The sequence below is a fragment of the Typha angustifolia genome, chromosome 11 (genome assembly GCF_048772165.1).
Source record: "Typha angustifolia cultivar Huaian chromosome 11, ASM4877216v1, whole genome shotgun sequence".
Classification (NCBI taxonomy): domain Eukaryota; kingdom Viridiplantae; phylum Streptophyta; class Magnoliopsida; order Poales; family Typhaceae; genus Typha; species Typha angustifolia.
In genome coordinates, this window is record NC_133249.1 from 5,546,932 (window position 1) to 5,572,673 (window position 25,742).

Here is a 25,742-nt window from a genome sequence, read left to right on the forward strand (position 1 = left end):
GACATTAATTTTTCTTTTAATTTAGGAGGATATAATTTAAGGGGTGCAGATATAATTAATCCTATATTTTTTTTTGTTGTCACATCAAGAGTTTATATAACTTTCCTTACCTCACCTTCTTGAATTAAACTTTTTACTTAGGTTGCAGTAATTAATTTTTTATCCATGGTCTATGTTTTAAAAGAATAATTAACCCGGGCCTCTCTGTTAACACATTTTCGGATTCACTTTTAGTGACTTATTGAGCCCTTTAATAATAAAAAGTCTAAAAAAAAGGCTCATTTCCCATTTTTTATCCATTAAAATTTTATGTTACAAAATAATATATCAGCACTACATGATCAATTTGAAGTTCTCTAGGAACTATTTTATCCTTATATTTTAATAGAAAAATAAATTTAAAAATAAAATACTTATTTTATATTTTGTAGTTAATACCGTCAAGAGAGTGTACATAAAAGTGAGTAATTATCTTATTTTTATACTAAAAATTGATATTAATTTGAAGAAAAAAATACTTGTCCCCAATACCTCCCTCTCTTTCTTTTCCTACTTTTGTTGTTCTTTCTTTTTAGAACTACTCCAAAAGGAGTTGAGTGTGGATAAGCACAAGTCAATTGGACTCCTCTCTTACTGCATCTATGAAGCAAATTCATGCAGGCATAATGAAACGTCAATGCCAATCATAGCATGAAAGAGAAGCAATTAAAATGTCCAGTTCATTAAAACTGCTCACTGTAAGGCAAAAGAAGAAGAAGAAGAAGAAGTAGTAGTCATGAACCTTGAACTTTATATTAACTTTTTGTAAGAGAAGGATTCAAAAATTACAACCCTGAGGAGAAAAGATAGATAAAAAGTAACACTAGTCTATGTATAAGCCACTCTTGATTTGAAAGAGAAATAGACACATGACTTTGGTGAAGTGTGACTTATGAGGCACACTTATGGAGAGTCTTAGAAAGTGATTGTTAGAGATGAGTGAGAAGTAACTCTAAAGCTTAAAGCTCAAAAGGAGAGCTATAAAGTGAAAATGATTGATATAGACTAAGGGGGGTTAAGACCTAGGGATTTTTACACCTCTAAACTTAAAAAGAGGGGTATTTTAGTCATTGATATTAATTATTAATGGAGAATTTAAGAGAGTCCATTCTTATATTTTAAAAGTTCTCAATAATTAGTATGTAAAACTCAACCTATTTCTTTAGGTTTAAGAAGTGATCTCTTAACTAATATCTAAGTAGTTGAAATACTTAGGGTTTTTTTTAAAAAAAATTTAAAATTTTTTTAAAATTTTTTTTAAAGAGTTAGTCTAATTATCTAATATTTTTAAATTTATGATCTTTTTTTATGTTGCCGAATATGGCCTTCGTCTGCTGCTACTCACGTGTGTTTATATACGGCTGCTTCCCGCCAAGCCGCTTCGTCCTCCACTTTCCACCCACCGAACCGGAGAACTCGAGAGGTCGATTAGGGTTTCATGGAGTCCCAATCACATTCCATGATCACGCGGCCCTCCTCTCTCTCCCAAGAAGACGACGACGCCTTCCTAGGGTTCGTCGATTACGCCATATCCATTCTCTCCTCCTCCTCCTCCTCCTCAGATGTCGATGGCGACGATTCCGGCGGAAGAGGCGGCGATCCGACGCCTCCACCGCCGTGGAGCTGGGTCACCTCCCGTATACTAAAATCCTGCGTCGCCTACTCCAGTGGCGTCACCGCCGCCATCCTGCTCTCCGATCTGTTCCAGGTGGATTTTTTTCACTCTCTTTTTCCATATCCCTCTTGTTTTAGATTTCTTTTTTTTCTTTCTTTCTTTCTCGTTCCGATGCTTTGGATTTTGATCGGTTTTAAGCAGGCTTGGAACGAGCAGCACACGTATATGACCTCAAAGAAGAAGCTTGAATTGATGAATCTTCTGAACACGAGGCAGAGGAGGACGAGGCTTCCAAATACTGTTACAATCGATTCGATTTATGAGAAGAATTTCCTCTCTCTGGATAGTGTTCTAGAGGTGGTCGTCATCGACACCTTTCTTCTCCCAGGTTCTGTTATTTGATTGGTTCTTTTGTAAGATTTATTAATTAAATGACTTTCTGTTACAACTTTTCCTGGCAAATTTTATAAACTGCTCGCCTGACATCTGTTGTGTGCAATGCAATTAAAGTTCAGTTCTTTTGAGATTACGCAAACTTTTAGATGTGTAGACTTTTGGCTGTTTTTACATTAGAACCTGTAGATTTTTTTACCAGGAACAAATATCTACATGCTTAGCTTAGGAGACATGTGGAGCTCATGTACCATTGACTTATATCTACATCGGAGGTATAGTTTGCTACTCTTCAACTTTGATAATGTATTTTCTACTGGGATAATAGTTTATTCAGAATGTTAATATAGAACGATCTGTGAATGTGATTGATCTTTGAGCAGAACATATTCAAGTACTACTCTCAATATATCGTGTCCTGCACAACTGTGAAAGCTGTCACCATAAACAGGCTAATTTACTTATCCTAACCTTGATAATGATGAGGAAAAGCTTAAATGTGATTCATTATACTGACCAGCATAATGGTGGTTAAGATTATAATTCATGTATTGTCTTGCAAAGACCTTTTTTTCCCGCTTATATGTGATGCAAATAACAAGGTGTAAGTCAGAAATCATTTCAAATTAGTGTACTTTCTATGCAGTTATTGCAAACAATATTACTGTTTTTATTTGTCAAATGTCATGTTTCTATCCGTTATAAATTCAAATTAATATCCTGTTAGATATTTCATTGTCATCCTGTCACATTGTTTTAAATAGTTTTCTGCAATTGCAAATTGTCATCTTCTATTGCATTGAAAGATACCCTGTGAAGAATCATTAGCATGATCGTAGAAGGAAATGCTATCATGCTTGTCTATTTTGATGCTAGATTCTATGACTATGTGGGGGAACATGGGATCCTGAAGAAAGGACGTGAGATCTTCCTCACTGGATGTTGTCTTCGTAGTGCTACAGAAGGATCTGGCCATCCTCGTCTTTTGCCAACAGAATATCTTATCGTATTATTAGATGAGGTATTATACATATCTTTGCCGTGTATATAGTTTAGTAGTTGGATTCAGTCCCTTTTCACTTAGTATCATTTTAGCCCAGATTCTTTTCCATTAGACTATGATGAGGCAACTACTTAGAAGTGGTTTAAAATATTTCTAATCCAACTGCTATTTCATTTCATTCTTGTTTTCTTCAAAGTTGTAATATATATATATAGACAATTAAATGCACCAATTATGAAAGAAAATAAAGAGAGTTGTTATTGTGGAAACACAACTAACCTTTTATCTTCGCGTGATCGCATAGGGAAATCAAAAGATTAGGCTTCATATAGGATGTGTTCGGTTGGCTGCCACTGTACTATTTGGTCAATCCAATTAATATTTAAGAAATGTTTCAAAAATCAGACACCGTATGTAGATTGTTGATGGAGCACATAGCATTGCAGTAGGCAGGTGCATGCTTGGGTCATATGCGTTTCTTATTTTGGACACTCAATTTTGTAAACTTATAACCTATAGGAACTAAGTAGTGGATGTTTAGTTTCAACTATTTGGGGTCAGCTATTTGGATCCTTTTCCTACATTAAACTCTATTTATCGAAAGGAAGATCTTTACTTTTAGGCACAAGTCCCTCTGTGCAGAATTCAGAAGAGGTAAGCGAAAGAAGGGTAAAAAGAGTGAGGATAGTAAAAATTTATATCCAGTGGCTCATCTGGAGTCTAGAATAACTGAAGTGTTGAAACTTGAAAGCACATTTTTTGAGGGCTGTTCTCATAAAAACTAGTACAATTGAATAGGTTTTAGATGTCTCAAGATTTTGAAATTATCTTGTTGTGAAATATATTTAATTATGATAATTCGTTCTACTAATGTTCTGGTGGAGCCTTTGACATTTTTTACCCTACTTATTTTACTCACTATATTGTAGGACAAAGATGAAGATGCTATGTTACTGGGTGCCCAGTTCTGCACATATTCTTTCTCGTCAATATCACTTGAGGAAGCAAAGAATGGTGCCTCATACTCCTTCTATGCAAGGCAAGATTATAGTCGCTGAAAAATAATGTGCAGAGAATACATCTGGAGAATATATTGTTGCCACCTGTATTTTACAATTTCCATATACATATCTAAACCAAATCCCTGAAAAATTTAGACAAGACAGCTTAATGCAGCAACAGGAGGAAGAAAAATCAGAAGGAATTCAGAACCGAAAATGAGATTTTTACTATCTTTTCTTTTTTTCTCCTAAAAGAAAAATACAGGCTGCAATTTTAGTTTTTGTCACCGGAAGTCTGCAACAAAGGTTTAAATAGAAAAAAGAACACAACAACAAAAGAATGCTCATAGATGTTAATATTAATATATTAGGCATCTTGACTGATATCCTAATGGTTAAGGTACCTAGATCCATGTTGGGCAGACAAGAGTTTTGAGTCTTTTGACACCTCTCAGCAGAGTAAATGGTTCAACTGGGATACCAAATCCTGCTATCTCTATTTTTTTCTCTCTCGAGAACTATTAATTATTGTGAAAAAGAGGGACAATAGAAGGATCCTTGGGCTGGAGAATCTACTTATGACCTCTTGTGTCTTCATTTGGCTGTTTCATATGTGAACTGATTGATGCAAAACGTGGTGGAGAAAAATGAAATAGAGAAATAAGAAGAGAAGGAATGGGGTTTCACACCTTCACCCTAAAAAAAAGGTTTCACACCAAAATCCTCTAGAGAACAAATCACATAAACTTTCATTAAGTTCCAAAGGAAATATAATGGGTCTATATATAGACCTACAATGGAATTAAGCAAAAAACACCCTACATAGGAAATAAACAAAAGACACCCTAAAGAAATAAAAATCAGAACCAAATCCCTATAGGAGGGATCATCAACTGTCGATGCCTCCTGCGCTGGTACACACGCCATCGCGTCCTATCAGTGATGTCCGCATCATTCTCCCCGGGTGGGAGAGAAGTCGATTCCGTCGAGTGTGCTGCTCTACTGCTCTCATACTGCTCTAAGGTATCAGGGTGATGCACCTCCAAATCGTGACGATCAAGCCACGTGTCATCAGATGTAGGTCGTCCTTTCCAACGTACTAGATACCGTTGGGATCCACCTTCTCTAGTTGAAATAATTTCATCATCTAAAATTTTATCAATTTCGTCTGCTGTGTTAGGCGGAATATTGGGAAGTAGAGGTAAAGAGGGTCTCTCATATACAGGCTCATAGGTAGGCTCAGTATCTAGTGGGTTATCTGGAGTAAAATCTGGACCTTTATAAGCTACTAGATCCTCAATATTAAAAGTAGAACTGATGTTAAAATCACTAGGAAGATCTAGAACATAAGCATTATCATTAATTTTCTTGAGAATTTTAAAAGGTCCGACACTGTGTGCATGCAACTTTTTGACAGTTCCGGGTGGAAACCGTTCCGGACGTATTCGGACTATCACAAAGTCTCCAACATTAAATTCTTTGAATCTCCTTCTTAGATCAGCTCGAATTTTATAATTAGTATTATTTTGAGCAATTCTGTTACTGATTTCTTTATGCAAGTCATGAATATGTGATGCAAATGCAGATGCAGACTCAGACAACCTATGATAATGGGACATAGGAATGAGGTCTATAGGTTGTCTAGGTTTATAACCATATACTACCTCAGTTGGACTCACACCTATGGATCTATTAACAGAATTATTGTATGCAAATTCAGCAGTTGGCAGTTTTTGATCCCAGTCTCTTAGATTCTCGCCGACAAGAGTTCTCAGTAGGTTACCTAAGCTCCTATTGACTACTTCAGTTTTGATTTTATCAAATCCTATTACTTCTGCGTTCATCCTTGAAAGAAGAATCATGCGACGACTCAGTGCATCAGCTGCTTTGTTGTCTGCTCCGGACTTGTGTCGCAAGGTGTACGTATAGTCCTGGAGAAATTCGACCCACCTACCGTGTCTAGCATTAAGCTTCTTCTGGGAATTAAGGTAGCGAAGAGCTTCATGGTCAGAGAAGATTACGAATTCTTGAGGAAGCAAATAATGCCTCCAGTGGCGAAGAGATTGAACCACAGCATAAAATTCATTATCGTAAGTGGTATATCGTTGTCTAGTTTCATTCAGCTTTTCACTAAAGTAGGCAATCGAATGGCCCTCTTGGCTCAGGATTCCCCCTATACCAACTCCAGAAGTGTCACAAGTGACCTCAAAAACTTTAGTAAAATCGGGGAGTCGCATGACAGGTGCTTCCACCATTTTCCTTTTGATTTCAGTGAAAGCTTTAGTAGCACTTGCTGACCACTTAAATTCACCTTTCTTGAGGCATTCTGTTATTGGAGCCATAATGGTACTAAACCCTTTGATGAACCGACGATAGAAGGTAGCGAGTCCATGAAAACTTCTCACGTCTCTTATGGTACGGGGTTCAGGCCACTCTTTAATAGCTTTGACCTTATCAGGGTCAGCAGACACTCCTTCAGATGAGACAATGAAACCCAAGAAAACAACTTTTTTTGTCAGAAACGTACATTTCTTAGGGTTTGCATACAGTTGCTCTCTCCTCAAGACAGCGCAGACTTGACGAAGATGATCTATATGTTGCTCCCGAGATCGACTATAGATAAGGATGTCATCAAAGTATACGACTAAAAATTGTCCCATAAAAGGTCGTAATATTTGAGTCATCACTCTCATGAAAGTACTCGGAGCATTAGTCAAGCCAAAAGGCATAACTGTCCATTCATATAATCCATCTTTTGTTTTAAACGCAGTCTTCCATTCATCGCCAGGGCGTATACGAATTTGGTGATAGCCACTTTTTAAATCTATCTTTGAAAAGATCGTGGCCCCTGCCATCATGTCCAGCATGTCATTTAAACGAGGAATGGGGAAACGGTATTTTACCGTTATTCGATTAATAGCGCGGCTGTCGACGCACATACGCCATGTTCCATCTTTCTTTGGCGTTAACAATGCGGAAACTGCGCAAGAGCTTAGGCTTTCCTTCAGAAAGCCTTTTCTCAATAACTCGTCAACTTGTCGTTTTAGTTCAGCGTGTTCAGTTGGGTTAAGTCTATAATGAGGCAAGTTAGGAAGAGATGTATTCAGGACGAAATCGATAGCATGTTGAATATCTCTCATTGGTGGCAATTCATCCGGGAGATCCTCTGGAAAGACATCCGAGAATTCCTCAATCACAGCAGTGGCTTCAAAAGGAATCGATTCACTAGGCTCATTCAGAATTTCTCGAGCCGCAAGAATCAGAATAGGAGTTCCTTTACTCATCTCACGTTCAATGCCTCTCGCACTAATCAAGCTGACTTTATTGTCGGAGTGGATGGGATCAGACTTCTTTTCCATCTTACCACCTCTAGGCTGCGATGGAAGAATCTTGATTTTCTTACCCTCATGTTCAAACATGCAGATATTTGAACGACCATAAATATGCACATCATTATCAAATAGCCAAGGCCTTCCAAGGATAATTTGACCCACATCCATGGTCAATACATCGCACCAGATTTTATCCTTATAAGTCGTGAATTCAATTGGAACCAAACAGCGCTCTTTTATTTCCAGCGTGGTTGAATTAATCCACGAAACCTTGTAAGGATTAGGATGGGAAACCGCTCTCAAATTTAGTTTTGAAATAATGGTGGAGGACACGGCATTTATACAACTGCCACTATCCACAATTACTTTACAATTTTTACCTCCAATTTTCGTGAATGTGTGGAAAATGGAGTTGTGCCTCCAATCATCATTGACTTTAGGTTGAGAGAGGGCACATCTAACAACATGTAACCTTGTGGAGTCTATGTGCCTCAGGCATCCTAGGGTATTTTCTTCGTCTTCATCTTCAAAATCTCCTTCACCGTCTACATGGTGAACATATCCATCAAAGTCTTGCTCGGAGTCTTCTTCGAAGGGTTCCTCAATTAAACTTATTTTATACGGGCTCGCACAATTTGCAGCAACATGTCCATAGCCTTGACGCTTATAGCATTTGACCCGAGGATTAATCTTAGAAAAGTCTTTCTCAATATTTTTACCTTTGTATTCTACCTTGGATTGTGAAGGGCTAGGGGTAGATCGATTAAAAGATTGACTAGTAGATTTGGCTCGATGAGGACCTGTGGCGGATTTATGAATTTGAGGTCTTGTTTCATAATTTCTGGAGATGTGGTTAGGTCTAGACTCCTCTAAGTCTTGAACTAAGCTGTAGGCCCTTTCCAAAGTATCAATGTTACGAGCAAAAAGTTCACTTCTCAATTCTTCACGTAGGCAGCCCTAAATCTGGACAAGATTTGCATAGGGGTTTCTGATTCGATCACGCTACACTGAACAAGCAATTCATCAAAGGCCACAACGTAATCCTTAGCGGACTTACTCCTTTGGGTAAGTCGGTTCCATCTGTCTAGAAGCTTAGGGTAATAGGAAGGTGGGAGGTATTTACGTTTTAGTTCATTTTTCATATCAATCCAAATTTCAATTGGAAGCTCACCCCTAATCTCACGAAGAGTCTCAACGTTGGTCCAGTATTGATTTGCTTTCCCAGTCAATTTCATGGCAGCAAACCTGACTTTACGGATTTTCGACATATCATACCATTTAAAGTAACGGTCCATGTCTTTGATTCAGTCCAAGAAGTGTTGCGGATCTAGACGACCATCAAATATCGGAGCATCAATTTTAATGCTTCGAAGGTACCGTTCATCAGGATCTCGTTCATTCCCTTGAAAATATCGACGAGGTAAAGGAGTGGGAGATTCACCACGTTCAAGGTCAGGGCGGTGATTATTTTGAGGAGCGATGTGCTCACGAGGTCTTTCTACCCTATATAGTCGTTCATCGGTAACCCGTTGATACCCAAGTAAAGTATATTGAGTATCCCTGACTTGTTGAGCTAAGGTACCTAGTTGTCCCATAATGTCGTCGAGCTTCTTACTAAGTTCGGGATCCATACTGCTACTGCTGGACTCACTAGAATCACTGAGGAGATAAGCCTTACCTCTACGTGTTGGCATACACTAATATGTAATGAATGAGTTATGTATTGCTTTATATATTTTATTTATATATATATATCCTTTTTTTTATCTTTTTAATTTTATGTTTGCTAACTTAAATAAAATTAAATAATGTTCTAACCTAATGGAATGCAGACGTCTCCTAAATGATATGAGATGATATGCTATGCAATCAAGAAAATCTTAAAATGAATACTTAATTGAATTTAGATTTTCTGTTCAGGAGATTCAAAGACTAATGTCAAGACTTAATGGTTTTTAAACAAAAGTCACATTTAATAAATGTCAAACCCTTTAAATTTCTTTCCAAAAATTAACATAATGTTAATATTCTATTCGGCACAGTTCATCTCTTAATATTAGGACTAAAGCATATAAGGTTTCTATGTAGTCTCTCCCTCACTATATGTGGACAGCAGGAATTGATAACAGTTTAGAGATGATACTAGAAAAGAATGATCCAAAAATATTTAATACATTGAAAAGAACACGTACCTGATCATCTGAAACAAAAAAGGAATTGAAATTAATTAATTTGTCTTCACCCTTTTCTTCCTCCCCTCACAATGTGTCACTGTTCATGTCTTCTCCGTCAGCACCAGGGAGGGAGTGGTCAGCAACAGTGTCGGCGACGTCGGCGGCAAAGTCCGAGACAGTGGTGGTGGTCGTTAGCTACGGCAGGGAACGAGGCACGGGAGATCACGGCGCGGGCGTCGGCGTCGTCTGTGATGGCTGCAGACGTCAAAGAAATGGCGTCGTCGGGTGGAGTGATGGCGTCGTCGAGGCGAGGCAGGATCGGGGCAGCGTCGTCGGGTGGAGCGACGGCGTCGGGTGGCGTCGTCGAAGCTGCGCTAAACCGGGGTGGCGTTGGGGCAGCGCCGGGGCGACGTCATCGGATGGAGCGACGGTGTCGGGTGGCATCGTCGGGGCGAGGCAGAGCCGGGGCGGCGTCGTCGGTTGGAGCGACGGCGTCAGGTGGCGTCGTCGGATGGAGCGACGGTGTTGGGTGGCGTCGTCGGGGCGGGGCAGAACCGGGGCGGCGTCGTCGGGGCGAGGCAGAACCGGGGCGGCGTCGTCGGGGCGGGGCAGAATCGGGGCGACGTCGTCGGGGCGAGGCCAAACCGAGGCGGCATTGGGGCAGCAGCGACGGCGTCAGGTTAAGATTTTTTTTTTTTGGTGTGAGGTGAGGGGGAGGTTAGGGATGAAGTTGGGTAACGGGTTGGGAGAAAATGATTAATGGGTTGTGGGTTTAGTCTAATAAAGTTTGGGTTATGGGCTAATGGGTTTTGGGTTTAGGTTTGATGGGTTTAATGGGGTTGTGTTGGTTTTAAGTTAGGGAGGGAATTTAAAAATTGGAAATATTGGAGGGATGAAAATTAGGATGGATAGGATTTGTTGGGATGTTAGAGAAGAAATAGGAAATTTGGTGGGAGGTTTAGGGGAAGAAGGAATTGGTTGAGATTTAATAAGATTAAAAGCAAAAAAAGAAATTTTCGAAAATTTGAAACACTGATTTTTTTTTTGTTTTTTTTTCAATCTAAAAACAAATAAAAATAATGATGGAAACTAGATAATGCAACAATAATCAATTTTTTTTTGAAGGACTTGGAATCTTACGCGATAGCGATTCCTCTATGACAACAGATTCTTGTTGTTCCTCGTCGACGGTAATTTCTTTGCTCGTTGTGCGCCGGATTTCTTGACGTTCCGATGTTCGTGGAGCGATTGGTCGTGCGAAGAACAAATGTGGAGCAGCGTAGAACCCAGGAGGAGGGGCGTCCATAAACTAGGATCCTTCGCTCTGATACCAAAATGATGCAAAACGTGGTGGAGAAAAATGAAATAGAGAAATAAGAAGAGAAGGAATGGGGTTTCACACCTCCACCCTAAAAAAAAGGTTTCACACCAAAATCCTCTAGAGAACAAATCACATAAACTTTCATTAAGTTCAAAAGGAAATATAATGGGTCTATATATAGACCTACAATGGAATTAAGCAAAAAACACCCTACATAGGAAATAAACAAAAGACACCCTAAAGAAATAAAAATCAGAACCAAATCCCTATAGGAGGGATCATCAACTGTCGACGCCTCCTGCGCTGGTACACACGCCATCGCGTCCTATCAGTGATGTCCGCATCACTGATCGTTTGACTTTAAACCAGATTTGTTGATATCATTGTATTACTGTATTACATTTATAAGCTATCTGAGTGAAATAGGTTTTAGTCATGTATTTGGCCCATAAAAGAACCTAAAATTTGGCTCCAATCCCCATAGCCTGTATGAAGGAATTGAATATTCAACATGCGGATCCCTTTAAGTATGAAAAACTTAAGTTGACTGTTGACAAACTATTTGTACTGTTATATAGAGTTGACTCCAAATAGTTGGAACTAGCTATATAGTTGTTATTGTTGTCACAGGAGCTAATACACTTTAGAGTTTTTATGATGTAATATGGATTCTTATCTTCTACTTAGTGTTTCTCATGTAAGGGAGTTGAGCATTCAATTAAGGATTGCCGTGTCAGTGGCACATACCATGCCAATACCTTGTTGCCATGCCACAGCATACTAGTGACACAATGATACACATGTAATATGCTTTTTAGGGTCTTTATACATGTTTTAGTTTGAATATATGTATTAAAGTATACATTAGAGCAAAGATGGCCGTGCCACAAGCACGACCATGCCAACCACTTGCCGACACAACATGCCACATATTGCAAAAGAGGGAGATAAAAAGAAGAGGGAGACTACTCATCTTTACTCTTCGAACTTGTCGTTGCCGTGAGCTCGATGACAAGGTCGGCGACGAGCGGATCACCCCTAAGAGGGGTGTGATATGACACCCTCTTGTGCCATGTGTCGGTATGCCGCTGGCACAACTATCATTGCATTAGAGTCTTTTGTCCTTTGATAGTGTTATAAATAACCTATTTTGTTAAAGATATAGCAATAATCAAGTAGAAACATGATTCAACTCATAATATGGTTGAACACATTTATTAATTGGCAATAGTTCAATAATACAATATTTCAATAATTAAAAACTAAAAACTAATTAAACATAGAATAATAAAGAGAATTAAAGACTTCAATTTTTAGCACAAGAATAACACGAAAACATTACATCAATCACTGTTGATAATCCTCAAAGCTCACTCATTCATAGTATTGCTCGTTGTAATGCTTTACATACTTTTCCTACATATTTGAAGTTCAAAATTGTCAATTTTTTTGAAAGTTGGGGTGAAATATGGGAAAAATCAAAATTTTATTTTAACTCCTACACTTTAAAGAGTTTTTTTATAGATCTTGCACCAAAATGTTAAACCTATATAGAAAGACCTATAAAAATGATAGATCTAGCAAAATTAGCTAGATCTATCATTTATATACTCCAAAATGTTCAACAATGTATTGAAAAATCAAAAGCTCTCACCAAGGTACTTGGGTTGAATGACGTAATCAGAAAATTCTTGGAACCTATAGCAAGGTTACCTTAATGAAGTGCCACCTACCTAACCAATTTAAGTAGGCATTAAGTAAAGTGCCACCTACCTAACCAATTTAATTAGGCATTAAGTAAAGTGCCCTAACCCTTAATGCAGTCAAGGTTAAGCATCCATAACAATTCCATGGTCAGTAAGTGAATAGGTCCCCTATACTGTATGAATATGTCCAGCCTTGCTTTATAAGTCAGCGTAAAATAAACAAAGCCTTTGTCTATCCCTTTGCCTTAGCCCTTAGCCTTAAAAATTTGGAGAAGTATGCAAGGAGCACTGGAAGAATAGGTTATTATTAACACTTTGGCTATCTTTTTGGTTACACAATTTGACTTAGGTTATAACTAAATTGGTATTTCTCAAAAAATGTGATATTTCTCAAAAATGCTATTTGTACTTAATTGATAAGAAAACTTTTATTGTTGAATATGATATATATAACTGATGACTGGAAGACTTGTGTGTTGAAGTTTAAAACTTGAATATTAGTCTGGTGGTCCCTGGATAGTTTAACTCAAATGCTGGCTCTATCTCCAATTACTATTACTTATATTGGTGAAGTAGAAGTTTGTTTTCACTTTTCCCAGTGGAGAACACCTGATCATATTGGTGCTTCAGGCAACATGGATCTTTTGTCCTGGACGATATCTTTTTTTTGACAACATTATGGATTGGGGCTGGGAACTGGTATTTTCTTTTCTTGATTGGGGATGGATGGAGTTAGTCCAAGTTCTGAAATGAATAGGCCCTTGTGATTTGGAATGTAGAAATTATATGAACAATGTCAGTTATAGTTTGTTGAGCACTTTGTGATTTATCCTTATCATTTTCCAGGATCAGATCAATTGAATCTTTGGAACCTTTTAGGTCTATACAGAGAAAGCAGATTAGTCTTGTTGATAACGATGATGCCAAGATAAAGTTTCTTTTATGGGGCGAGCAGGTTCTCGTTGCCAATCTTTTAAGGTTCAGTCTACTTTTATGGGCCTAGTGGTTTGGTTTCTTATTCAGCCATGACAAATTAGCCTTCCAATTTCAGTGTTGGAAGTATGCTTGCATTGGATAGACCTTTCATTGCAAATATTGTCGACAGCGATAATGAGGCATCTCAGGAATTATGTCTTGAATATGGCAGTGCGACACAGATTTATCTGGTGCCAGTTATTCAACATGAGGAACAGGTAGTTACTCGATCTTTGTGCTGCTAAGGGAAACCCCTGCTCTTGGTATTTCGATACTTTATGGTTTTATATGTAACTTATATATTATATGTTTATACTAGGTTATTCTGACATCCACTCAAATGAGGAGTCAAGGGTCAAGGCTGTTGAGGGTATCAAATGAGAGTCAAGGGCTAAATGCTTCACAAGTAACATTACCGCGTGATTCACTTGGCTCAATTGACTTCAGTAAATATCCATTTCGAGTATGTTGACAGATTACCTTTTTCATTTGAATAGTTGAGTGGATCTTTATGTCTAGTCACTTGTCAGATATTTTTAACATTAAATCTCTAATTCACTATCGATACACATATTGGTCCATGGACTAATCCTGCCCCCAGTATCCTTTGAGTGCAAGCCTATACATATTTTGTTTTCTTGGTTCTCCGTCTCATGCTCCTTCTCTTCCTACCTTTCTTATTCTCCCATGGTCACCGTTTAATTCTAGAACCAAGACTAAGATTGCTGAACACCTACAACAATGTGATTAATCTAGGAAAAAATTTTGAAGGACACTTGGATGGTCTCCATCTCCCCCAATTCCTTGGAATTTGGATACCTTGGACTCATTAATGGAGTATGCGAATTGGCTCTTGCATTGCCTTTTATCCAGCTGAAGCATAGAATATGTGCATTATGCAATTATCTTGCTGACTTTTTTAAGGTTCTTATTTCTTGAAACATATTTGAAATTTTCAGACATATGTGATTGATCTTCGTGACAAGATGACGGGAGTCAGTTTATATGTCACTGTTACAAACATATGCAGACACGAAAAGATGTTAGATACCGTCTTTTGTGTGGCAATTGAAGATCTTACAGGAGTAGCAGTAGCAAAGCTACACTTTGTGGAATCCTGGTAAACCTCAATGGCTTGTATCTTATGCATTATCATCATGAACAGGATGCTCAAAACTTCTAGTTTTGTCTTTCTTTTGTTCTTTTAACTTTCTGAAAATATACTTGGATTGAGGTGTTAGACATTAAATATCATGCCTAAATCTATATTCTTGGGAGACTGAAATATATTGTTGATTTTGAACTGGTTCATAAAATCATGTTTGGCGATAGTTGCAGACTTGCAGTGATAGTATACTCTTTCTGTTCATTACAAGGATTAGTTTTTGAATTATCTTCAAGCAAGAATATGACACAGAATCATTACGAAGATCACCTTATCAATAACTAGTTATGTGCTACTGCTAAATCAAGAAGAAATAATTCTGCTGAACTGTCACTGGCACAAGTAGGTACATGTCCAAATTAAGAATGTCTAAGATACTCTACTGAGTCGGTACTTGTACTAGCATTGTATGAGCCAATCTAGAGTAGCAGCCTGCTTGGCTACTGGTAGCTCAAGTTATAAGAGACATTTTACAAATTCATCTGACCAAAACTTGAGTCATCCTAGAAATGGATCATATCTGGCAATCCCAAGTGGCATTCTTTCAGTTGTGGAGATATGAGAGGAAGACAAAGGCAAGATCTACCTCAAACTCAATCATACACCAGCCTGTCACAGCCAGCCAGTGACATTCAATGTACAGTGTCATGTCTAATAAACCTCTGAGTTGGAGGAACAAGATACATGTATTTACAAACTGCAGTGGAATCGGACCATGTACTACTATATTGTGGTCACGGGTTTGAATCATTGAAACTGCTACTCTAATTTAATTTTACAATCCTGGTTATGTACAGTGTATCGGCCCGCAGCCTCATGTATCGGGAATATTTATAATTATATCTGGTACTTTGTTGGTTCTTGAATTCATTGGTGCTGGTGACTGGAGATCTAGATTGCATAAAAATCAGCGTCATAGAAGCCTTTATGATTAAAAGAGATTGGCTAGAAAGTAAGTCAGCAAGATTCCATTGAAAGGATAGAAATCATATTCTACTACTCCCTTATTTATGACTATCATTCTTAGGAAATGGCATAACTACAATAATAATCTGCCGTTGAGGTTAATTGCAATAATGATATATTGAACTCTGCTGTTCTTACATTTTTTTTCAAATACATAATTATATGTGGATAAATGTAATAATATTGCTGTTCAGGATACTAAAAGTATGGACCTTCTTAAACTGTATTTTGAGTCAGTAATTTAAGATGTAGAAGTTGTTGCAATTATTTTGTGCAAGCATTCAGTACGCTTTGCTTTGGTTCTACCTGTTATTTTCAGGTCATTAGGAAGAGTGGGAGTTGGTCATACAGTTTACATATCAGGATTGACTTGTTCCATGACTTCAGAAAAGCTGTGAGCAGTCAATTTCTCTTTATTGGTATTCCATCATTGTGTAATTTTGAATTGCATATTTTGTTAGAACCTGTCTTTACCTGTCTAATGCTCCAGAGAGTGAGATTTTTCTCGAGCTTTAGCATTGGGGATGATTTTTCTTGTTCTATACAAATTCAGATTTCAAGTGAATAATATTATTTCCCAGATTACAATATGTTTGATTTTGCTTCTTGACAGGCTTGAAGTTTCCTGGTTTGAGAAGGAATCTGGGACTTCCTTGGTTAATCTGAGTTGCCTGCCAGCTTTATTGACCTCATCATGCCTCCAAAAGATAGTATATTTATCTGACGTCTCTAATTTGACAAACACCACACATGTAAGTGTTTCTTGGAGGCATATCCTTTTCACTAGTATCTAAGTAAAGTTTCTCCCATGACAAGTACCTCTGCGGTTCTACTTTGATTCTTCTTTGGTCCATATCATGCATTTGCCTTTATCGTAACTGTCTTCTTTTTTCTTTTTCTTTTCTTTTCATAGAAGGCAGAGATTGCCCAGTTTAATTAAGAAACCAAAATGATGCCAACCTTAACTGAGAAGATAACAAAATCAGAAGGGACTTTAGACAACACTATAAGAAGTTCTTTCTGCATTTGGTGCCTAGTTGATGCCGGATGATAATGTTTTTTACTTTTTTTCTGTTGCTTTTTGGATGTTCTATATCATTAGGTCTCCCTTGGCATCTTTCTTTGGGATACATCAGAGTCTAGTCACTTCCATGTCATCATTGATGTATGTTGGCCAGATTTGGCGACAGTGAGTGCTAATCAATATCAACAAAGGGACGTGCATGATTAAATATTTTCAGTCGATAATGGAGCTAAACTTAAGAACAATTATAAAGAAAGTAGAAACAAGAGTCAAGAGTTTCATATTAGATATAATTATGGATTGCAGAATTTATTACCAAGCTACAAGAGAATATAGTAGTTTTTGTATCTATCTTACATCTTCAAAAGCTCAGTGAAATGTGGAGCCTAAAGTATGATCCTGAAAATCTGAACTCATGAAGGAAATGTGTTATGCCAGAAATGTAGGATGGTGTGTTCCAGCAAATAGCCTTTATCCTAGTGTAGATTGTAGCGAAGCTAAAGAGTATATATATATATATATGATGCCCAAATATGGTCCTGAAATCATGAAGGCAATACGTTGGAAAGCTAGGATGTTACATTTCATCAATTAGTCTACATTTCAATATGTCATAAGATTAGTTGCTATGATAGGTTACTACTGGTTACAATCAGGCTATTTCATACAATGATGATTGGATGTGAGTAGGTTAAATAGGGCGACCTTTGCATAGTGTTGCCGAGATGTGGATGTTTTGATTGATGACTAGCTCCATTATAAGAAATCAAATAAGAAATTGAGTGTATTGTATTCAACACAAGTTAGCAGTATCACCTATGAAGGATAAGTGGAAATCTATTGAGATAATCTAGATATGTGCAACAAAACCCATGTATTACACTATTAAGTAGGGATTTTCATAGAAGGTCCCATTAGAGGGAGGGGAGACAAAAATTACATGGGAGGAAGTAGTAAGAAAAGACAGGATGATACTTAACAAAGAATTTCATACTAAATAGAGTGATAGACCTAAATGGTAGAAAAGGATCTGTATTGCTGGCCCTAAATAGTTGGGACCAGCAGCTTGTTTCCACTCTTTCACATAGGTGTGTTCCTACGTGCACTTGCACTGCTTGATGCTTAGTTGGACTTGCCCACGTATTTTCTTAGAGATAGTGAAGAAAGGGCACGTTTTGAAGTTGCACATGCCTGACTACGTTACATTAATTGAATCAAATGTTGCTACTTATGTACCAGAAGAAATTTCATCTGTACTCAAGTTTCTACACTGCTATGATATGCTTATCTGGCAAATAAATCTGATGATGTATAGATCTTAAATTGGTTATGATGTTGTTAATATGTCTTATATGAACAGATATGTCATGTGCACATTGAGCAAATAGAGCATCATAATGTACAACTACTGCATGTTCCTTGTGGATGCTTTGCAAAGGAAAGATCAGATGGATTAGTTGAGTGTAGCTTTTGTCAGTGTGACTGCAACAGCAGGTGTATGTATAGCTTTCAATTGCATGTAACTATTGCAGATGAAAGTGGGAAGGTTTTGGCATGGTGCATTGGACAAACTGCTGCAGAGTTGCTGCAAATTTCTCCTGATGAATTTCTAGTGCTCCCTGAGGTACAGTCCTATTTAATAAAAAAAGAAGCCCTTTAATTACATGCAAAAGGTGAATCTTGAGGATTCTTACAATCTTCTATGAGATGAAAGATAAGAACAAGCTGGATGTTTTAAAGTAAGATTGCCTTTAGCCCTTTATACATAATCAATCAATATGGTTTTGACAAGTAGAAGGGAGCTGACATGATCACATACTGGTTTTTACTTAAGGAGTATTTGGGAAATTGCTCAGTGTGATGTCTTTTCTGGTTAGTTTGCTAGGCGATGTTTATAAGGAGTGGAACTAAATAGATAACCTGCATCATGTAACGGATATATTTCGAAAAACACAGCAGCCTCTTAGGTTGATGCAGTCAACACCTAGATTTTTGGGACCATCATTAATGCTGAGCAATTCCGAGAATGTGCCTCCATATACCTAAGACAAGTTAATGGAAAATCATTTGTTCTCTAAACAAGAAATGTACTCACAATAACGAAGTATCAATTATGTAACTAATAAAATCTGGCTTCCAGTCAAACATTTTATTTTATTTTCCTTTTAATATCTTTTGTCTTCTTCCACTGCTATCTCACCCTTTCACTCATCTTCCATCTTATTTTAGAGAAGCTAAGTAAAAGTTAGGCACAGCAGTTGTCTGAGACGTAACTGCACAGAACTGCATCGGTAATTGCCTCTTTATCATATGAGAGCTAAGTGTGGATAATGGTGAATATGAAATTTGTACTAGAAGTCATCAAATAACGGCTTCTGATATTTTAGTGTGTTTGTCGTTGAACTGCAGTAACTTCATTTTGGGGATGTAAATACCTCGTTGCTTCTCATTACCACTTCAGCCGTCTGATATCTCAAGGCCTCCTTTGTCTATGACCATCTGCCTAACCTTCGGCCCTATGCAATCCTCTGTCTCCTATATCTACTTGTTCAATCTCTCACATTTCGTGAGTATAGATAGGCCATGTGGCAGGTTTTAACCTAAAATATTGTCTTGGATCTTTTCCTTTGGCTAGTTAAAGATTTTCTCCATTTCTAGCTTTAAAGTAGTAATGTTAAGATCTCAAAGCAGTGAACAGTCAATTATATATATATGCTCTTTCTGAGTTAGTTTTGATAGTTTATTCAAGAACTAAATGTAGCCTTGGTCTTTGACACCTCATTCAAGAGTCATCTTAATTTAACATTGTGATTTGCTGTAGTATATGAATTTTTTGGTATTAGGATTTGACAAATTCATTCAATATCATTGATGGATACTTGCTGGAGTGCTGATTTACATTACACCATATACAGAAGGAAGAACACACACCATAGATACAGAAATATATTATATTATCTGACTTTTTTCTCATAATACGTATTGTGATGTATCCAGGACGAACAAGCAATGTATCTTTATTCCCTACAGAACGAAAAATTCAAGGTTTCTCTCGTAAATAGCAAGAGGCATAGTGTTGGTTCTCTTGCTTCAAGCCAAGAAAATCTTCCAGAATGGGAGATAACACGCGCCCAAAAATGTGAATGAGGTCTTGCATAGAAGACTGCAGCATCACTTATTTCAAAGAGGCTGCCTTGCTGGAAAGCATTCCGGATAAGTAAATATCACATGCCTCTTCATCTACAGGTATGTGTTTTATGCTTCAAGATTTGCTGAAGTACAATTCCATCACGTATTTGAACATGGTTCTCTTGGAATGCTAGATCTCCCGAAATCTCTCAAGCAAGAACAGCCAGATTTTGGTAAGCACTGGCTAGTGTATCTCATTGTCTGGTGCTCTTCAGCTGGACAAGTAGTTCTATTTTGGCAGATTTGTTGAATGAAGGTTCTAGAGAAGAAAAAAAAAAGAAAAAGAAAAGAGGCTAAACTCTGAGAACTTCCGCTATAACACCGTTCTTGGGAGGAAAGAGGTAGATCATACTGTTAATGTTGAAGAGGTTTTTATTTTGTGTCAGCAAATTTTCTCAATGATGCTGCACAAGCAGCCTTTGCAGTTTCACACTTTGTAAACTATTGCTCCTGAGATGTAAGCAACCAGCTTCTGTAATTTATCTTCTAATGCAAGTATTCTCTACATGTCTGTTATATGTAGATCTGTTATTTCCCCGTTCATATATGATGTTTCCGAGTTCGTATCTGATCATCAGTTGTTAGTAGATACTTGTATATCCAAATCAGTAGTTTTAAGTGTGTTTCAAGCAGTTGTTGCGGTCTTTGGCCAACTCTTTCTATTGTCATTTCTATGAGACTATAAAAAGGCAAGAAAATGGTAAAAATTTATCTCTTGATTGAAGAGATGTCTAAAATAAACGTGCGCTCTTTAGCTGTAATGTGAGAGAAGTGGGCATGGCCCATCTCTAAATACAGCTTACCACCCAAATAGTAGTTACTTTGACTTAGTTGGGCGAATCATCAAGATTTGAGTTCGAACTGCAAACCCTACTCTCTGTAATAAGTAGCTCGAACCACTTAAACAAATCACTTGTTACCGTGGGAAACAGATAAATAAATAAATTCCAAAACTAATCATGGATGTTGTTCACAATTCTCTACAAGCAAGAGCTGTCTTCATCCCCTTATTAATTTCCTCCATCGTTTGTGCCTAACCAGTGGTGCTAAAAATAGGGAAAAGGAACTCCAAAAATAGCAAGCCCCTAACGGCCAACTAAAATTTCAAAATATGGTTACCCACCAACGGCTAAAATGCAACACACGGGACCTTCTCCAACGGTGAAACAACCATTGCCCGCCAAAATTATCCAACCCTTCTTATGCTCCCCTCCATTCCCTCCCCCCTCTTTCTCTCTGTCTCCCCCCTCCCCTCCTGAATCTTCCTTATCATATAACCCCTCTCTCTCCTCCATCCTCTTCCACTCTCCTGGCCTCCTCCCTTCCAAGGAAAACATGAGGCCAGAAATCTCTCTCCCCCTCCTCCTCCTCGGCCTGTCTCTCACCTCTTCCCTCTTCTGGCCGGCCTCATCGCTTTGCACCCCCCGCACCTCCCCACACACGATTCCTATCGCTCACCCCTCTACCCCTCCCTCCTCGGCCCCAAAACCCTCTCCGTCGCAGAAATTCTCGCTGCCGCCCTCTTCTTCACCCTCGGTTTCGCCGCCTCCACAAATATACAACCCTCCCGAAGTTTCACCACCGTCTTCATCCCCACCGGCCGTCTCTCCCTCGCCAACCGGATCGCCTAACGCTACATGTCTCGACTCCTCCGTAAGAGCCACATGCAACCACACCGAGCACCCTGACCTTTGCTTCACATCGGTCCAGCCTTTCCTGCCCCAGCTCCCAACGGGTCCTCTCAATGCTACCACACTGCTTAGTCTGACATTGAAGGCTATCTCGGCGCAGACGAAGATTGCCCGCGAAGCAGCCGCCGACCTTATCGCCGAACCAACTACTAGCACGATCGCCAAGGGGCCCCTCAACGATTGCCTTGACATGTACGACGACGTGGATTTCAGCATCACCAACACCTTGAAGGCGTTGGCCAGCCACGACAAGGGGACCGTCGGGAGCATGCTCAGCGCAATCGTCACCGACTTTGATACGTGCGAGGAAGGGTTCCAAGAGCTGGAGGTGGAGCCGCTCATGGGTAAATACGACGACTCGCTTCACAATCTCGGCAGCATTTGCCTCGACCTTGCAACTTTTGCTTCCCTCATGTGAAAAAAAAGAGTTGGTTATGTGCTAACTTCGTTTAGCCAAAAGGGGTTGGGGTTGGGGTTGGGGTTGGGGTTGGGGTTGGGTGGGCCCTTCTTAAGAGAAAGGGAAGTTGCTATTCACTTTTATGTGACATCCTGGTGCAACTTCTGAGATATATTTGAAGCCTTTTGAGCTGATTCCTGGCTCTTCATTACTTATCTGGGGCTGCACTTGTACCTTCCTATTCCTAATCTCTAAATACCATGCATGAATAAAGATAGCTCAATTATACTTCCTTAACAAACGACAGAATAAATCTAAGCCCCATGCAATAAACTATAATTAATTTAATCTTTTATATAAGTCGAATCTAGTGATTTGATCCGTGCCAACTAAACTTAGACATGAGCTGATCTGCATAAATTTTTTTTGCCCATAAAATTAGATATTCGAGATAGTCTCTTTTAACTCAAGCTTGAATTGAAATTAATTTTCGAATCTATTAGGTTTGGCTTAACTTAAATTGAGCCGAGCTCAGCAGCTTGCCGGAGGAGGAGGCCGGAACGGGGGTGTGCAATCTAGAAAGACAATCTACTGGGATCCAAGCACTAGATATACTTTTTACTTCTACCCTCATCATAAGAAATAAACCATTTTAGACGATTGAAATGATTGGTGTGATAGAATCTACCCATAGCTAGTCTACTACTGCCTCTCCCCCGTACCCTGACACCTCTCTTTGATTCGTCGAATCCCAAATTAGACAACTGCTGTGAGCCAACCCACTTAATATTTTGCTCAGCTTAAAAAGAGTACTAGATGTACTTTGAAATGATTTTAAAAGTTATTGGCCCCTCTCAAGCTGGACCCTCGAAATTTAAATCGAGCTTCAAAGGAGCCGAGCTCGTTTGTTTTGACAACTCTAATTCAGAAGCAATTGTATTTTATATACTCTAGTAATATTTTTCAAATAAAGCAAAATTCCATTCATTTATCTTTACAAATTTAAATAAATAAATTTATGATAATGTGTGGATTCTATCTAATTTTGAACTCAAAATTTATATTCAAATATATGATTTTTACTATTAGGACATGTGTTTCAGTGCATTAGTTGTAGTCTGGTGAAGCTTTTGACTTCCTAATTTTATGCCTGATATTGAAGATTCTTGCATTGCTATACTTAGGAGGGGAAATATATATTCACTAAGCATACAACTACGCAAGAACTGATCGAATTGAATTTTGGCTTGTGTCAGTGATTTTAAATTTTACTGTCCAAGCTGAATGATTTATTCAAGCAGTATGCTGCCATTATGCATCAGTGTGTTTGAACTTCAAATTGTTCATATTACTTATTCTCAGATACCATCTCAAAATTGCAGCAGAACCAAATATTCGATTCAGTTCATGCTTGAAATGATCCAGAGAGCATTGTTCTGTTACTCTCTCCATCTATGACCACAGCTTGGGTTGCAGCAGACAAAGAACAATGTCATCCCTTCCTCTCCTCTAGCAGTAGCCTGCATAGGGACACAGTAAGTTAGATCATTTAATTTGCACTAAAATGAAAAGCCTCAAAAGTAATTATGAACAAAGGCATCTAAATAAAGGTAGATGTAAACTTACAATGTTCTTGAAAATCTTAATCTCATACATAGAAAATACATCCAAGTTTACCCATATGTCTAAGCTAGAAAGTAGATGACAAAGGGTGGAGTTTCATTCTTAACTAGATGACAAATAGATCTTGCAGTATTCATACTCAAGGCCTCCTGGTTTACTACCCTGTCTGCTCACCATATTCTCTGGATGGCAAATTTGATCTTCTTTTATGCTAACAATAAGTATGAACAAATTATTAAGTTTGATGAGTTTATTTTTTGTGAACAGTGGAACCTCAAAAAGACTCTCACTACTATAATTTTGATGGATTTACTACATCTATGCTATTGAAATGTTACAAACTTGGTCCTCTGTTCATAATTTTTTTTTGTCTGTCAATGATCGACCTTCAAAGAAATAACTTTTTTGAGCCAGAAAATTCAGTATCTTGTGTTAATCCAATGGCAGTTGGCTAATGTTGTACAAAATGAGGAAATAGTATTATAGATATCACAATCTTTTGCCTGATAAGAGGCAAGTGAAGGTGAAGTAATTAAATCTCACCTGAAAAAATACAGCTTCACCATGGCCGCAAGCTGCACACCTTACAGACTTGGTACGAGGAAGGGTTGGATCACCGGCAACATCCTGTAGCACTTGTGTGAACTCACCAGCAGAGTGATGCACTACATTTCGGTATACACAGAAGTTGTCGGCGACTTCCTGCATGCAAGCAAGATTCAGGAGATGATCAGAATGATCGACTAAGTGCCTGATAAAATGTTTGTTGGCATAGTGGCAACATTCATATATATACAATAATCATTTGCCTCTAGATGCAAAGGATCTTTTATATCTTGTAGTCCAAAGCTATTCTAGAGAAACAGATCTTCATATGTGCAAATTTATTAAGGCCTGCTAGTTTTTACTGTACTCATGCAGTGCTTCCCTGGGGACTTGAATCTAACTTAATCTATTGGAGATCATCAGTAGAAGGCAATTCTTGTTACTAAATCTAAAAGGACATTTAAAAGTGCTGACATTTAAAGAGAGAGAGAGAGGAGGTAGACAACTCCATAAGTTAGATAATTATGGCTGTGGCATCAATTCCAAATTTAAGCCTCATTTTGGTTTACTCTAAAAGACTTGCAAGCACAACCTAAATTTCTAGATTAAGAGTGAAAATCTCTTCAAGAAAGTACTGTGATGTGTAGATCTTATTCACATTACAAGCAAGACTAATGCAGGTTTGGAATTATATATTGTGAACCAGCACAATGATATCAAACTAGATGAAGCAAAGCAAGGTAAAAAAATAAGCCAAAGCAGGATCAATAGTTGTTCAAGCTTTATGATAGATATATTGCATCTGAAATGAAAGAACTTAATTTTGTAACAATCTTAATCCCTTCTGAGCTCTTTGCACTTCAATTCTGGAAAGCTGTAGCAATTATATAATGAAACACCCAGATGCTATTTTCTGGATGAAATAAAGAGTACCATGAAAATTTATGCTCTGACCAATTCCAACTTTTGATAAGACAAGATCATAAGCTACTTAGATCATCAATAATTAGGATATAACTTTTGATTTATGTTAACCAATGAGGTAAACCTGGTGATCACAATTGCGGCAGGCATAGAGAAGGATCTTCTGCTCCTTGTCCTCCTTCGGATACAGTATGTTATTGCTGCGAATCCTCAGAGAAGAAAGAAAAGATGAACCAGTTGAGGATCCACAATCTGAACTACTTCTTCGGCAGTTACATACACATATGGTATTATGATCTCACCATTCACGGCAAAATTTCATGGTACTCATGGCTGCTCCTCCGAATTGTGATCGATCTTGGTCAGCTTGCAGACAGGACTTGATGTCTGATGATGACTGAAGAGTGATGATACCTTCTTCCTCTCCTGGCCTTCTCTTTTAGATCCAGCTCTTCTACAAGTGAAGCAAGCTGTGGTGCTCCCACTTGCACAATAAATCATAACTCACTCTGGGAATCATAAAGGAGCCGCCGAAATCTTTCAGAACAACATGGAGAATCTTTCTGCAAAGATGCCAGCTGGTTTAATTTAATTCTTGAGGCTAAGCTGTGGGGACAAAAAAGAAATGCTGGATTCTTCTGGTCCCTTCATGGATAAG

The 25,742-nt window shown here is 38.2% G+C and overlaps 2 protein-coding genes across 6 annotated transcripts; one reads left to right on the forward strand and one right to left on the reverse strand.

The window, feature by feature from the left end:
- The first annotated feature begins 1,436 nt into the window (after window positions 1-1,436).
- Window positions 1,437-20,474, forward strand: LOC140769525 (uncharacterized). Of its 4 annotated transcripts, none has more exons than XM_073110242.1 (14): window positions 1,437-1,747; window positions 1,856-2,042; window positions 2,250-2,322; window positions 2,924-3,068; window positions 3,980-4,089; window positions 13,464-13,562; window positions 13,636-13,777; window positions 13,879-14,022; window positions 14,519-14,679; window positions 16,010-16,084; window positions 16,304-16,442; window positions 18,075-18,338; window positions 19,712-19,960; window positions 20,038-20,471. In XM_073110242.1, the coding sequence occupies exons 1-13, from the start codon at window positions 1,478-1,480 to the stop codon at window positions 19,859-19,861; spliced, it is 1,959 nt and encodes a 652-aa protein (XP_072966343.1). In that variant the 5' UTR covers window positions 1,437-1,477; the 3' UTR covers window positions 19,862-19,960; window positions 20,038-20,471. The 4 variants fall into 4 exon arrangements, with proteins under 4 accessions (XP_072966343.1, XP_072966342.1, XP_072966344.1 ...); XM_073110241.1 differs by having other exon boundaries at window positions 13,431-13,562; window positions 20,038-20,470; XM_073110243.1 differs by lacking the exon at window positions 16,010-16,084 and having other exon boundaries at window positions 13,431-13,562.
- Window positions 20,475-23,203: 2,729 nt separating this feature from the next.
- Window positions 23,204-25,742, reverse strand: LOC140770704 (DNA-directed RNA polymerases II, IV and V subunit 9A-like). 2 transcript variants are annotated; one of them, XM_073111963.1, is made up of 4 exons: window positions 25,387-25,742; window positions 25,209-25,293; window positions 24,158-24,316; window positions 23,204-23,511 (listed from the first exon to the last, which is right to left on the reverse strand). In XM_073111963.1, exons 1-4 carry the CDS (start codon window positions 25,413-25,415, stop codon window positions 23,431-23,433), a joined length of 354 nt encoding a protein of 117 aa, XP_072968064.1. In that variant the 5' UTR covers window positions 25,416-25,742; the 3' UTR covers window positions 23,204-23,430. The 2 variants fall into 2 exon arrangements, with proteins under 2 accessions (XP_072968064.1, XP_072968065.1); XM_073111964.1 differs by having other exon boundaries at window positions 25,209-25,284; window positions 25,387-25,716.